This window comes from Drosophila elegans, unplaced genomic scaffold, assembly GCF_018152505.1.
Source record: "Drosophila elegans isolate 14027-0461.03 unplaced genomic scaffold, ASM1815250v1 contig_814, whole genome shotgun sequence".
NCBI classification, from domain to species: Eukaryota; Metazoa; Arthropoda; class Insecta; order Diptera; family Drosophilidae; genus Drosophila; species Drosophila elegans.
Window position 1 is genome coordinate 17,577,002 of NW_024546167.1, and position 15,602 is coordinate 17,592,603.

A 15,602-nucleotide genomic window follows, 5' to 3' on the forward strand; every position below is an offset into this window, starting at 1 on the left:
GCTTTCCCTGGCCTGATAACAGGCAAACTGACAAACCACATTCCACGATGCCGATTGCAAATGTCAAGTGCGGAGATTTTTGAAGGACTTTAATTTAAAAGTTCAGGGGAAAAAAATCAGCGCTCTTAATATAAAGTAAACACGTAAAAAAGTTTTGATCGATAAGGTACACATTTTAGACATTATTTATATTGCAGTTCTTAATGTGAATAAAAAATGTTAAGTGAAAAAAGAACCTTAATAAATGCATTTCAAAGGGTCAAGGAAAAACCACAAATGCAAATAACATAAAAAAAATTGTTTTTTTTCAAACAATAATAAAAAAATAAAGTTAAATTTAGAGGATGTATGTAAATGCATTCACCTCAACATATAAAAACTAACCAAATAAATTCATTAAAAATTGCAAGGAAAATCATTATAACTACTAAACATTAACTACACTTTATTTATGTAGTTTTTTTTATAAAAATAATCCATAAATCAGTTAATTTAAGATAATTGTTTTCATGCTAGCACCTTAACTTATAAAAACTATGAAAAATAAATTCACAAAGTAAAGTTTATGTTAAAGAAATATTAACATATGCAAATCACATATATAAAATAAAATTATGTTAAACGATGTAGGTAAAGTTACGATATATATATGTTTAAAGTGACTTTACATTTTGCACATTAACAAAGCAGATACGTAAATTAAATTGTAATACACCCACTCACCTTATTGCTTCCGCCACATTTGCTGGGTGTACACGGCTGACCAACAGAAAAAACGAGAAATATGGATGGTGAAATCGAATTCCGAGAGTGTAAACTTAATTAAGAGCCTGCGAAGAGAGTTGATTTTGTTTGATTTACACGCCAGCAGCTGCATGCTTTAATTATACGGACGTGTGTGGGGTCGGGACGAGGTCACGGGGTGGCCCTGACCCACGGGTGGTCCTGCCAAATCGGATGGGTGGTTCGAGCCGCCAGCTGTCGCTGATTACCCACCAGAGGAAATGACCGACCGAAAAGCAAAAAAAGCAAAGCCAAAAGGGATCCAGATCCTGGCTAGCTGGCATTTCATGGCTCATTAGGCATGCACATACGTTTGGCTCCCCGTTCAGTTGGGCATTCGGTTGCCAGGAGGTCCTGAAACAGGACTCCCGCGCAAGGACTTCACTGCCATTGCCACTGCCCCCCTGCGAAATCGTAACAAATTCAATTTTCTACGACGCCGATTTGGTTTCCGCACGTCTTAAGCTATCGTCGGCTACAGTCGACGCCATGAATATAGTTATTGGCTGCAAGTGTTTGTCTAGATGTCTGCCGCCTGCTTGTTTGCCCCTCCCCAATCCTCCAATCCTCCTTGGATCCTTGGCATCCCGCGTCGATACCGATTGCGCAGTAAAATAAATGATAAGAATCTGTGCGCTCTGCTCATGAATTACAAATCGCATAAAGGATTTGCCACTGGCTCAAGACGGAGCTGCTCCTTTCTCCTTGCAGCCAGCACTGCAGACAGGATGCGGTGCTCAAGGAGCGGAAGGATCCAGGTCCTGGAGGAGTTCCAGTACTCCTGGGCAAACAACGCACACAGCATATCGGGCATTTTAATGCATTGAAAGGCTGTTGGCTATTCCTAAGAATCTCATCAATGATTACGAAAAACGCATTAATAAACTTGAACAAAACCGAAATATATGCAAATAGCCCTGAAATAGAAATTCCTTTTGCAATAAAACTCATTTTTAATGTTTTCATTACTTTCTTTTTTTTATAAAACGTAGAATTTGTCAGCATTTGTATTTAAGACTAATTATTAATTTCAATTATTTGTTTAGGACTAGTCGATTAATCGCTTATTATTGGCAAATGCTCTTTACACAATTCAGATCATCGAGTTGTATCAATTTTAAATGCTTAGTAATACTAATCAATTTTTACACTTGATCGATTTCGTTTTCATTACATTTTTATACAGTGAGTCGTCAAAGGAGTTGCTGCCCCTTTATATCGTAGAAAAAATTATTATCACCGTTAGTTTTTTTCTTGTCGTCGAAACTGGTTTAAGACTTGATTTCTTTTTACTTGATTTCTTCGTTTTGTAGTACGCTTTTAGGAAAATATGCCATTCTAACAATCTAAGTAGACTAGGTTCTTGAAATTTATACAATAGATTATTGTTCTTGGTATTGTTTATTATTGGTATCAATTAATTTGCTTAAGGTTTTTTCTCATCGTAAGGTATTTAATTTGTTTCGAATATAAAGTGGAAAAAGATTACAAGTCAAAGGCAAAAAGGCAGGCGTTTTTTTCCGGTTTAGTTTATATAGTGTAGATTTAGTGGGAGAAAGTTAAGAAGGGAACAAACTCGGGGACTAGGGAACTAGGTTATCTCAAACAGCCATTTTTCAAGTGGAAAAAAGATAGAAAAGCTTTTATTGCGGCAGTCGTTTTTGGTTAGTAGAATTCCGCACCATTCAGCATTCCCTAAATGGCAATATATCATATATGCTTGTGGTTCTTATGTTACAACTATTATGAGCACAATTAATTACGAGTTCTGCTGCTGCCGCCGCCTGACAAATTCCTTAGTTCAATTAATTTCCTACTTTTTTTGTTCGTCTACCGCTCATAAAATATGCTAAGGCCACATTTAATTTATTTATATTTCTATACCTATTTAATGTTCTTGAGCTTAACGCAAAACGAGTGGAAAGAGCGTGGAACGTGATATTGTGTCCAACATTCTTAATACATCTAATCAGGCTTCAGTTAAGGTAAAGTGAAGTGAAGTGGAGGGAAATGGAAAAGGCAAAGTCAAAGGCAAACAAAGGAAATATAAAACGCTGTAAAAGGGTAATTGAAACGAAATTGCTGCACACAATGTGCATAAAAAAGTGTGAAGTGAACGGGCAAAGTAAACAAATTGGAAATGGACTAGAAAAGGTAAAAAATGCGAGAAAAACTATAGAAAAGCTTGAAGGAGAAGTTGTTAGCAATACCTAAATACTAGCGTAGAAGCTGAAGAAAAGACAGGAGAAGTATTATTACCTTAAAAGATAAATGGAAAAGTCAAAGGATATTTAGAGGATATTTTCTCAGAGTTAAATTAAACAAAAATAAGTTAAATTGAAAGCTGTTGAACGAAAGTTTAATGGTTAAGACCAAAGTGTATCAAACGTGCTCAACCTTTAATTCAGAGAGCTCGCTTCGGTTTAAATTGATTAAGAACACCTAACCTAGGTCTTAAACGAAATCCGGCATAAGCGTAAAACGTAAGCTGGCTAAAAGCTAATCATCGTTAAATATACATATATATACATAGTATACAGAAGCACATTTTTACATTTTTTGTTCGCTTAACTCCTTCCTTTTTTTTTCCTGTGGTGGCTTGCATTCAAATGACGGGGTGTCCAGAATCTTCAATGGTGAGCGGAAAAAGTGTCAACACTCGTTTATTTTTTTCTGGACGTGTAGTGGATTGGGGATGTTGGGTATCTCAAGCGTTCATTATCACGCAACGATGGCGGCCATTGCGGATGATGCTGATGATGCTGATGATGATGATGATGACGGGTGATGCGCAGTGGGGACAACCTGAGAATGATGCTGATGCTGCTGATGGTGCTGCTGCTGGTTGGGTTTGTGTTGAGATTGGGAATGGGAGTGGGAAAGGGAAAGGGAACGGGAATGGGGCTGGGAAATGTGATGGACCGGAAAACTCCACAGAGCAAAAGGCATCTGCTGCTGGACCAACAAAAGCAGTTGGCGTAATTTGTTGGTCGTCGTTGTTGTCGTAGTAGTATCTTTCCCAGATCCTGCCGCTCCCACCGCTCCTGCTGTTCCATTTATTGTCGCCTGTGTTGCTGCTGTTGCTGCTGCTGGTGCTCTTGTTTCGCTCGAAACTCCCGGGCAGGTATTGCCATCATCGCTACCATTGCGCCGCCTGACGCACCGCATCTGCATCTGCATCAGCTGCAGCTCGCCGCGTCGTCATTCATCCCAGAGGCACTGTTGTTTCTGCCGCACATAATAGGTGAACTGTGTGCACTTGCGGCAGGTCTTGATGCCGCAGCGATAATTCGTCTGTTGAGCCTGCTGCTGTGCGCCCGAGGAGTCGGCCCCGGCTCCCGCCCCCACCCCCTTGCCCTTGCAGTACTTGAGCCCGCAGGGATACCAGCCGATGCAGGTCTCCAGGTTGCACAGGCAGGGCGCCCACAGGCTGCTCACCTCGTTGCAGCGCGTGGAAAGCGTGTCCGGGAACTTCTCGGTGGCCGCCTCCAGACTGGAAATCGAGGAGCCTGCCGTAGTCCGCATAAAGCAAAAGGAAAACGAAACAAAAGCGTAAACAAAAAGTTGCAAAGTCCAAAATTCCCTCAAAACATTTCGATATCTACAGGCAATTTTCACCCTAATTACTTTAAACAATGGAACCCTTGTTTTCTAATTTTAATTAATTTTAATTTTTAACTTTAGCTTTCAACTTTAAAAAAATATAATCGATTTCGTGTTTATTTTCGCACAGCGTTGTAAGCTTTTGGTCAGCATGTGAAAATGTAATTAGCTTATTGTTATCAAAAAAGGATTGCACACAGAAAACACTTGAAAATACTTATTCTTACCAAAAAAATGGCATTTTTTTAACAATAAGTTCTGCTTGACCCCTAAATGTATTTCGTTTGTGGTTTTTATTAAAGCCAAATCGTTTTATTTTGGCAAATAAATTATTCAGTTTGTTTTACCCTTCATGTACGTACACATAACTTTTATTAATTACGCTTCTGCACAACTTGAACTAATTTGCGCAGCGCACGCGAATTAACTTTTTTATGGGTTAAAAGTTTAAATAGTCAAAAGCACAAAATTCATTAATATTTCATGGCAATACAAATTTCCAAATTTAAAATTTCTTTAATTTTCAAAATGTTGGTAAAAGTACTTAAACTTGATATGAGTTATAAACTTGACTTGAGTGTTTGATTGTTCAAGTTTTTAAAGAAGGTTGTTCTTTAAAAAAAGTTTTAATATTTCATAAAAATAAAAATTACTAAAAAAGGAAACAAATTTCAATTTAAGATTTTTTGTTAAAAGCTGGTAAAAATATTGCTTCATTTAAGACATGTTAGCTTGACTCGAGTATTTGATTATTTAGGTGTAATAAACAAGGTTGTTCTGCTTTTTTCCCCATTTTATCTATGATGGATTCTGTCCAATAATGTTCCCCCGAAAAGCGAACTCACCTGGAAGTTCCGCCCAGGCCTTGAGGTCCACATTCCGCACGTAGGTTGCGTCCATGGCCTCCGAGCAGAGGCCCTGCAAGTGGCGCGTGATGGGCAGGGAGCGGTTGAGCTGCACCCAGCTGCTCATGGTGAAGGTCTCCCGGCCCTTGTCCTCCTCGGGAGTGCGAATGGTGTGCGGATTCTTCTGGCGCAGCTTGGCCATGGCCGCCGAGGAGATGAAGTCGCCCTTGTTGAACTTTGTGGCGAAGCACATGACTTGGTACTGGCTCTGGCCACGCTCCTCCTCGCCCAGCACCAAAGCCTTGAGGATTTGAACCTCCTGCAAGCGATGAAAAGGGAATATAATTTAAAGTTTTTATTTAATTTAATGTACTCAAATTCCTTGGTATTCTTGTACTTACATTGCGAAAGTCGATGACTTGGGTGATGAGCGTTCCGTCGGTTTTCTGAAACTCCAGTGTTATCAGGTCCTCGCCAATGTTGGAGGTAATACTCTCTTGGATCACCTCGCCGCCCTGCAGAGAATCGGATTAGGGAGCAACAAGTGTTAAATTACTTTCTCGGCATTTCACATTCTCAATTCTTAAGCCCCAGCCCACATGCAACTAAAATATTAACACAGCACACAATGGCAGTCATGAGCTGAGGGGGTTCCCTGTGTTGTCAGGACTTAAATTAACTATGACAGGTCCTGAAGCTGGGCGGCCATGAACCAAATTAGAGTCAAGAGAGTTGAAAAATAGAAAAAAAAAAAAGGAAAGGAAAACATGAGAGGCCAACGAAAACGAAACGGAGATGGAATGAGATGAGATGAGATGGGTTTTGGCACAGGGCAGCCTGAGTACGAACTCAACTCGTCACCCCACAACAACATCTCAAAATGTAGTTCAACAACAACGAAAACAACAACAGAATTTGCCCTTTACACGTGTACACGAACAAATAAGTTGGTTGTGGGTGTTATTGTTGCTTTACTCTGGGATAGGGCATTATGATTTTTCGTAAGAGTTTGAACACAAAATTAAATATGGGTTCCTAATAGTACATACTGTTTGTATATCTACCTAATCAGCCTATGATAAATTATACTTTTGAATTGTAGTTAAACAATAACCATTTAGGCAAATAAAATAGGACTAGTAAGGCTAATCTCAAAGTTTGAAAGGTTTTATGATTTACTAACAAATTGTATTTTTCTATTAGAAAGTAACTATTATAGTTTAGCTTTACAAGGGTATTTGAAATATCGGTTCTAAAATCCACCTATATTTTCTGTATTTTTTTGCTCTTGTTGCTGCTGGGTTTTCTGTGTGTTTGCACAAAGGCGCATGTAAACAAAGAATGACGAAGAGAGAAGAGAGGAAAGAGAGAGGGGAAAAGGATGTAGGAGAGGTGGAGCAGAAGGAAGAGAGGCATCAGGACATTTTGGGGCCAGGGACAGAGACAGAGAGAGTGCAGAACAATGAAGGATGTCACATGTAAACAAATACGGCCCCAGTGTGTGCGACTGAGATAGCCGAGTTTTGTTGCTGTCGGCTTTCATTATAGAAGACCAGCGCCGTTTTTGGCCAACTAATCTAAAATTTATGGAAAAGCCGAAAGCAAAGTGTCAATATTGAGCCAGTCAAACAAAGCCAACTAATATTAAAGTGGAAAAATGAAACGTCAGCAATGTGAAAGCCCTGACATCTACTGACATTGAGCTGCACTTGTTTTATTGGCTCTCAAAATAAACAAGTTCTTAAATGTTTTATTTGTGGCCTACTACAAGTTTAATAACGACCTTTTCTATTGCCTTTCTATCATTGCTTTTGATTTTATTATCCAATTTAACTAACGCCATTGTCGAAGTACAAGTGCACATTTAGACAATGTCAATGATAGTTTACACAAATTACGAACAATTAAGGACACGTAATTGATCGTTTGGATACGTGATTATGGCAATTGTGCAACATCCATTTCCCTAATATATAGATTGTCTGTAGCTAAACAAAGCAAAACCAAAATAAAACATACGTGGGCAACCTTTAATAATAAATTCAAAATATAAAGGAACCAAGATGGGAATGAAATTTATTTTTGACTTGGTTCTCATACAAACTTTTCAGCATTTAATTAGGAGTTTGTCTAAAATGGCCATCGCATAAACACACTTGCTTAACTTAGCAAATTAAAAAAAAATATATATTAGACATGGCTCATATCAACTGTCAAATCGCAAAATATCAACTGTCAAATCAAAATTTGTTTGACAGTAAAAAAATTGTTAATTTTCTGGTTATATCTGCAATTAAGCTTATTAATTTTTTGCCCAACGAAATTGTTTATTTATATAGCTTTAACAAACACCTTTCTTTTACTGTCTTTGTCTCTCCCATTTTGAACTATTTTGTTTTGGCGCGCTCATTTTCGAATTGAGCTGTTCGAAAATCAGATGGACAGCGCTGCTAGCGTCGTTGTTCTTTTTGCCTTTTTGTTATTGCTTTCGTGTTTAAGTGTTTTCTGTGATTTTGGTTGTTGTTTCGCACCTGATTTTGAACGTTGATGAGCAGCTGGGAATGGACACGGTCCACGCCCACCAACAAATTGCAGAGCAGGAACCACAGAAATGCGCGACTATGCTTGAAAAAGTGACTTCGACTGACCACACGACCGCTGCACTTGACACGCGAATGGTTTTTTGAGGCATTTAAAGCAGTTAAATGATTTAAGCGCCAGCGGATGTGCGATTCGCGAATCGCTTCGGCGGCGTTTGCGGCGCGCTGATGCGGATGCTCCGCTTCCAGTATCATTTCGGTGCGACACACACGATAAATCGTAAATAAAACCGCACGGAACGAACCACTCGCGTCGAAATAATGAAAATAAGTGACGAAAATAACTGGCGACGGGGTTGCTCACTGGAAAACGTATTTTCGAAATCAGCTGAGCGGTGTGACCGTAAGCGGAAATGCCAAAAGCGGGCTGCCCACCTGCTACGATTGCAGCCCTGAAAAAGTACTTAAATATTTTAAGGGTTTTAATAAATAAATAAATAATAAATAAAAATGAAGTTTAGAAAACATTGTATATTATGTTTAACTTGTCAAATAAACATCCAAAAATTGGAGTATACACTAAGATGTCTAATTTTTAATTTGTATGCAGTGCATTTTATTGTATTCCATCGATATAATATTTTAATTAATTTAGCATCTAATAAAATTAAAAGCTGAAATGAGTGATTTTAATACTAATCACCTTAGTATTAAAGCCCACCTATAGGTATTTCCGCTGCATACGTTCACACTGTCGTCACAGCTGATGCCTCCACTATGCACTAAAATTGACCAAAACGCGTTGCCCCGCAGTCGCTTGTGACGTGTTGTTTTTTTGTAAACTATGTTTTTTAGCCACTAAAAAGGGAAAAGTTTGTTAAAGATACACTAAATCCGACTTTAAACGACGGCTGCCACACACAAACCACAATGCTGACCCTGCGGGAGCGCCAAATCAGTAAGAAACAGCAAAATCAATGCCTCCTGCCAACGGAAAATCTTAATTAATAGCTCTTTTCCAAACGAATCGTTCCAGATGCCATTAAGCAAATGCTTAATTTGAACTCGCAGCAGCCAAAAGCTTTGGCCGCCGAGCCCGTGTGGAAGATCCTCATCTACGATCGCGTGGGCCAGGACATAATATCGCCAATTATTTCCATCAAGGAGCTGCGCGAATTGGGCGTGACCCTGCATGTGTAAATTGGCCAAGGACAAGGATTCTCTGGAAATCTATCATTAATGTATGTTTTTGCTCCCCAGACAACTCCACTCCGATCGCGACTCCATTCCGGATGTGCCGGCCATCTACTTTTGCCTGCCCACCGACGAGAATCTGGACAGGATTCAACAGGATTTTTCAAATGGCCTCTACGATGTGTACCACCTGAACTTCCTGGCTCCCATTACACGTAGCAAAATCGAGAATCTAGCTGCTGCCGCCTTGCATGCCGGTTGCGTGGCCAATATCCATCGCGTTTACGATCAGTATGTGAACTTCATCAGCCTGGAGGATGATTTCTTTGTCCTAAAGCATCAGCAGAGCGATCAGCTCTCCTACTATGCCATCAATCGGGCCAATACCCGTGACGAGGAGATGGAGGCGCTTATGGACTCCATTGTGGACTCGCTCTTTGCCCTATTTGTGACCCTGGGCAATGTGCCCATCATCCGCTGCCCGCGATACAGTGCCGCCGAGATGGTGGCCCGTAAGCTGGAGAAGAAACTGCGCGAAAACCTATGGGATGCGCGGGCCAATCTATTCCACATGGATGCCACGCAGGCAGGCGGCGGAGTTTTCAGCTTCCAGCGACCAGTGCTGCTGCTGTTGGACAGAAACATGGATCTGGCCACGCCGCTGCATCACACCTGGTCCTATCAGGCGCTGGTGCATGATGTCCTGGACTTGGGCCTCAATTTGGTCTATGTGGAGGATGAGACAGCCAGTGCGGGCAAGTTTATCAGTCAATACTCCAATCTAACTTATATAACTCATAACTCCCCCCTTTTTTAGGTGCCCGCAAGAAGCCCAAAGCCTGCGATTTGGACCGCAACGATCGCTTCTGGATGACGCACAAGGGCAGTCCGTTTCCCACTGTGGCCGAGGCTATTCAGGAGGAGCTGGAGTCGTACCGCAACTCCGAGGAGGAGATCAAGCGCCTGAAGACCTCCATGGGCATTGAGGGCGAGTCGGACATTGCCTTCTCGCTGGTCAACGACACTACCGCCCGGCTGACCAACGCCGTCAATTCGCTGCCCCAGTTGATGGAGAAGAAGCGACTGATCGACATGCACACCAAGATTGCCACTTCTATCCTCAACTTCATCAAGGCACGTCGGCTGGATTCGTATTTCGAAATCGAGGAGAAGGTCATGTCAAAGCAGACACTGGACAGGCCGCTTTTGGATCTCCTCCGTGACGTGGAGTTCGGTCAGGCGGAGGATAAGTTACGGCTGTACATCATCTACTACATCTGCGCCCAGCAGCTGCCCGAGTCGGAGCAGGAGCGGCTCAAGGAGGCACTGCAGGCGGCCGGCTGTGACCTGACTGCCTTGGCCTATGTGCAGCGCTGGAAGGGCATTATGAACCGCTCACCGGGCATCAGCCAGGCCACTCAGTACGAGGGCGGCGGCACCAAGACTGTCTCCATGTTCACCAAGCTCGTCTCACAGGGCAGCTCCTTTGTGATGGAGGGAGTCAAGAATCTGGTGGTCAAGCGGCATGTTAGTATCTGACTGCTATTTGTCTTACTGCAGATCTAATTTATGATTCTTAACAGAACCTGCCTGTAACCAAGATCACCGAACAGGTGATGGAGTGCCGCAGCAATGCGGAGACGGATGACTATCTCTATCTGGATCCCAAGCTACTCAAAGGCGGCGATGTGCTGCCCAAGAACAGGGCTCCATTCCAGGATGCCGTGGTCTTCATGGTCGGCGGTGGCAACTACATTGAGTACCAGAACCTGGTGGACTTCATCAAGCAGAAGCAAACGTCCAATGTGCAACGGCGGATCATCTACGGCGCTTCCACGCTGACCAATGCGAGGCAGTTCCTCAAGGAGCTGTCCGCCCTGGGCAGCGAAATTCAGTCACCCACGGCGACGAGTTAGGAGCGACTGCTTCGATTCCATTGCTGCTGAGCGGAGTGGACCGGGTTTTGGGTGCATGCGGTCGGTCATGTGTGTCTCTGTGTGGCTTCTTTCGTTTACTTTAAGCATATCCAAAAATAAATTAAATGCCAGGCAAAAAAGAATGGAACGCAAGGGGCGAACTGAGCACTGAACAGCACTCGGCAATTACTCCAACCTGACGCTTAATCCCCGAAGGACAACAAGCAAAAACATGCGTAGCCCCGTGTACAACAAGCCCAGGGAGATGGAGTTGGCGATGGTGATGGGACGACGGGCAGGGGCACCTGCATTCTAGGCACCCATTAACACCAACTTGGCAACGCTTTGATGGACAGCTGACAGACAACCAGTCAACTGAGGCCGAGGCTGAGGCTGAGGCGATGATGGCCCCGGCTTCATCCAGTCGATACCTTCGGCGGTGCCACAATTATGGGGCGACAACTATGCGCGGCACTTGGGGACAGGCGCAGAAGTTGGCTGGCAGGGCCGGAGCCCGGCAATTAGCACTATCCCTGGCCAGCTATGAATGGATGGACAGTCGAACGAACAGGGGACGGAGCACGAGCACTCAGCGGATTTCTTTCGAAGCACTGCAGCACAGCACTGATTGAATGCCGCTTCTTTGGGAGACGGCCAGGCAGGCAAGTCAATCAAAGTGGAGCGTTAAATTATCCCTGGAACTTGCGGATATAGCCCAGCTTTTTGCCAGTATGTTGTTTATCCAAGGCAAGCCTTAATATTACAATCTTGCTTGTTTTGTAATTTTTTAGAATCAAACCTTATATTTCTTTTAGGGAAATATTGTTATAAAGCTTTGGTTTTACCCCTGGATTATAGATTAAAATATCTTAAAAATTATTATAAACAAGTTAAAATACTCGAACTTCCTAAGATTGCTTTTAAAATACTGCACGCAAATTTTGTTTATTACAAATTCATTGAATTTAGTGCTTAATTAACTTAGAAATTGTTATATAAGAAGTTAAACTTCTACAGAGTGCTTTTGAAATATAAAGATTTTATTAGTTACAAATGCTTTAAAATACTTTAAGTAAGCATATACGATGGTAAACTTTATGTTTGTAAGAACTGTTTTTACTGATAAAAAATTAAATAGTAAAAAAATATCTGGCTTTTGAACACTACATTTTGTATATCTTAAAAAAATATTAATGTTATACACAATGATCTTAAAATTTAAAGATTTAATATAAAAATATTTGATGGCTTAATATGGCTTAAATTTTTATTTTGTTTTTAGATATTAAAACCAATTTCGAAAAAAAAACTGAGTAGTAAATAGAAACATCTGGCTTTTGAATCTAAAATTGTATTTAAATTAAATATAAATCCATAATATATCAAATTTTTATTAAATTAAATTATTAAATATTAAAATATTTGAAATTTGGGTACTATTTGTTTTAATGTATTATACTTAAAATGATATAGTATAAATTTAGATTACATTTTTAGACATTTAAAACAAAAACAGTAAAATAAATTAAATTTAATAATTCTTAATTTAGGTATTCCAATCAAAACATAAAATATTTAAATTGAGCATAAAATACTTGGATGTTCTACATTTTTTCACCAGAGTATTATTACTTTCGCATTTCTAAAAGATTAAATTAAAAGCCAAAATAAAAAAGGCAAGCCCAATAAATGATTCTAAATTGTCCCCAAGATAAAGCTCCGATTTAAAGAATTTCCAACCACTGTGGGCAGTTTCCCGAGATAACCCGACAAACAAATACCAAAAAAAAAAAAAAATAAGAAAATATGGAGAAGAAAAAACCGATCCGTGGGCTAATTAACACTTTTGGTAAATCAGAATTGATGGACCCGCTGAAAGGCCACAGTAGAGATGATGACGCTGGCGATGACGATGATTATTCATGGAGCGTTGAGTTTAAATATTGGTTTTGGTTGGGTTACTACTATCCAGAGACTACCCGTGGCCACAATTTAAATGTTAACATAAACAAGAGCAATTTAACAAAAGCCCAAGACCCAAAAAATACAAAAATAAAAAAAAAAAAAAAAAAAAAAAACTGACCAAAAATCCAGAGGAAAAGAGAAGTCGAACGCCCAGCCAGAAACTGGTAACCCAAAGTGATTTCACGGGTGGTCCAAAAAGATGCGGCTCAAACAAATCATAAAGAAAAAATGAGAGGGAAAAACGACAACAGAAACTAACAACGCAACATGAAAGAAATTCTTAACTTGCCACATGCATGAATCGATTATGTGGTAAATGCTGCAACTGTCCACGTGTGCGTGAGTATCTGTGTGTGGTGTTCTTGGATCTTGTATCTCGGAGTTGGGACTTTGGAGTTTGGAGCCCAGAGGAGCTCCTCGCCGTCGAGACCCGAAAAAGTGAGGAGAAAAAAAAATGGTCAGGCAGCCGTTTCCCACATTCCTGCTGTGAATCATAATGGCTGCCGCTGTCGTCGTCTTGGTTCTGTTGGTTCTTTTGGGTCTGCTCGGCTCGGCTGGATCCGCATCGGTTCCCCTTCTCCAGCTCTCCAGCTCTGTAGCACAGCACACCGATATACACACTCGCCAACATCCCATACATATATCATAATCTTAACAACTCTTAACAAGGCAGAACAAATTCCAAAATTCGAGGAGCCGGACTCAAACAGCCAGTCAGGCGGTCGGACGATCCCACAAAATGAAGTGCCCGCCAGACAGAGAAGGCGATCTTCGAGCTTCAGCTTCGGCTGCGGATCTTCAGACCCAATGAATGGACGATGACGCGAAGCGGAGAGTAGTCTGTAGAGATCTGGGCAGTTATACAAAAATCTGGTGTACCTCAATTTTATTACATTTTCATTATGATAGTCCTTAGTTATTTAAGTATATTTTTGAAAGTTATACAACTTATACAACTGTTTTTTTGTTCAACGGACTTTGATTTAAATATTAATCCCAGTAGGTATAATGTAAGCTAAAGAATTGCTGAATTTATAGGAAAAAAAATAATCTACATATTTGTAAAACTATCCAAAAGTTAAGTTAATATAAAAACTCATACGTTACAGAAGTAGGAATTAATTACATACTTGTAAAATTATCCAAAAGTAAAGGAAATCTAAAATTTTCTAAGATATGTTCATGGGAATACACTAAGTACAGAATAAAGATAAATATAATCCACTGACTAGCAATTTAAAAGCAATTTAAGTTTTAGGCTTCTGTCATGGTTATTGATTGATATTTAAATTTCAATTTATATTTCAATTTAAGCCTAGTTTTTAAAATTTTTATCCTTCTCATAGTAATTTTACGTGTTATAAGGTAAATTACATTTTTTCTACTTTTTCTAATAAGCTTTACTAAAAAATTCCAATTTGATTTTTATTTTCGTGTCTGGTTTTGTTCATTTCTTGTTCTAAGTAACCACCTTTTACTTTACTTTTTGAATTATTGCATATTTTTTGGATGTATGCAAACAATAATTTTTGTTGGTCTTTTAGAATCGACTATTTTTAGACATCTCTGGGATTACCCTTCATTTCTAAACAATTTTTCGGCCAATGCTTCCCAAACTGTAAAGCGTTTACATTTAAATTTTTGTTTGATCTGCCTTATGCCTCCGCATTGCCACATGCTGCACTTGCCCCAGTAGCCTTTTTTGTATTATCCTTGTCAGCGTTTTGTTGGCACAACCTATTGTTTGTGCCACAAACATTTTCGTTGGGAACCGCCGCCTTCGGTGGTCCACTGGCATTGTGAATCGGCGATCGGGAGCGGCATGTTAATTAATCAGCCAAATAATAATACAGCACCCCTTGAAGATGAAGAAACGAGCCGAAACGCAGAGGGGAAGGCAAGGCTTTCAAATATTTGCCGGCAATAAAAGAGCAGCCATGGCACAGGATGGGATGGATCATCCTGGCAGGAGTGGGAGCAGCCTTGTTAGCGGCTTGTTAGCCGGGCCACCAAAAAACATGCTAAATAAAACAAACACAAAGGAGGAGGCCGAAAATGTGAAATAAAATAATAATAAAAGATGAGGACCCCGCATGGCTGAGGGCGATTTCCTGAAGCCATCAGAGGGAATGTGCAACAAGAAATTGATTTAAACAAAAATCTTATTGCGTGACGCATCACATGGTCCGGCCACGCCCCCTTTTGGCCAGCGATCATTAAAACAAAACGAAAAACAAAAACACAAACAAAACCAAAAACAAAACCAAAATTCGAAATAAATGCAAGGAAATTGTAACCGGCTGGGGAATGGCCCAAACGGGGAAAAGTGGTGGGCTTGGGCAGGAACCCTACTTCTCTGGGTCTTCATTATCCTGGCCTCGGGCGCTTTTTTGTTGGCCGGACCCGAACCGCTCCTAATGGCCACCAACAAACAGCAGCCAACAGCTTCATCAAACATAAACAAATACACTGGACATGGTCAGCTCTTACCCCACATGCTGCTCAAGAGGAGGGGGTCTTCCCGAATGCACTGCCAAAAAAAACTGGAAAATATATTGGTTCAATTACAATATTATATGAAAATTAGACATATTTTAAAAGACAAACAATTATTTTAAAGTATAAAATAAATCACAAAGTTTTCTACTGATAAAAGAGAGATTGAATTGAGATTGATTGATTTCTTAAAATAATAATTTAAATATTTCTTATTTTTATTAGTATATGAAATATTTGAGCATTAAAATTTTTGCAAT

At 40.3% G+C, this 15,602-nt stretch overlaps 2 protein-coding genes across 2 annotated transcripts; one reads left to right on the plus strand and one right to left on the minus strand.

Annotated features, from left to right (window-relative positions):
• Positions 1–1,733: 1,733 nt before the first annotated feature.
• Positions 1,734–8,152, minus strand: LOC108148038 (out at first protein). Its single transcript, XM_017274878.2, is given in 4 exon segments — positions 1,734–4,292; positions 5,232–5,550; positions 5,633–5,746; positions 7,763–8,152. Coding segments are annotated over 4 exon segments (1,485 nt in total). The 5' UTR covers positions 8,027–8,152; the 3' UTR covers positions 1,734–3,504.
• A 393-nt stretch (positions 8,153–8,545) lies between these two features.
• On the plus strand, positions 8,546–11,021 carry LOC108148036 (protein sly1 homolog). Its single transcript, XM_017274876.2, has 5 exons — positions 8,546–8,729; positions 8,808–8,967; positions 9,032–9,720; positions 9,783–10,492; positions 10,549–11,021. The coding sequence occupies exons 1-5, from the start codon at positions 8,702–8,704 to the stop codon at positions 10,879–10,881; spliced, it is 1,920 nt and encodes a 639-aa protein (XP_017130365.1). The 5' UTR covers positions 8,546–8,701; the 3' UTR covers positions 10,882–11,021.
• The last annotated feature ends 4,581 nt before the right edge of the window (positions 11,022–15,602 follow it).

Bases quoted from the DNA above. Each gene is read 5' to 3' on its own strand.
- LOC108148036 (XM_017274876.2), top strand. From the start codon at position 8,702: ATGCTGACCCTGCGGGAGCGCCAAATCA. The intron at 8,730-8,807 runs GTAAGAAACAGC...GAATCGTTCCAG, and splicing joins CCTGCGGGAGCGCCAAATCA to ATGCCATTAAGCAAATGCTT. The intron at 10,493-10,548 runs GTTAGTATCTGA...GATTCTTAACAG, and splicing joins ATCTGGTGGTCAAGCGGCAT to AACCTGCCTGTAACCAAGAT.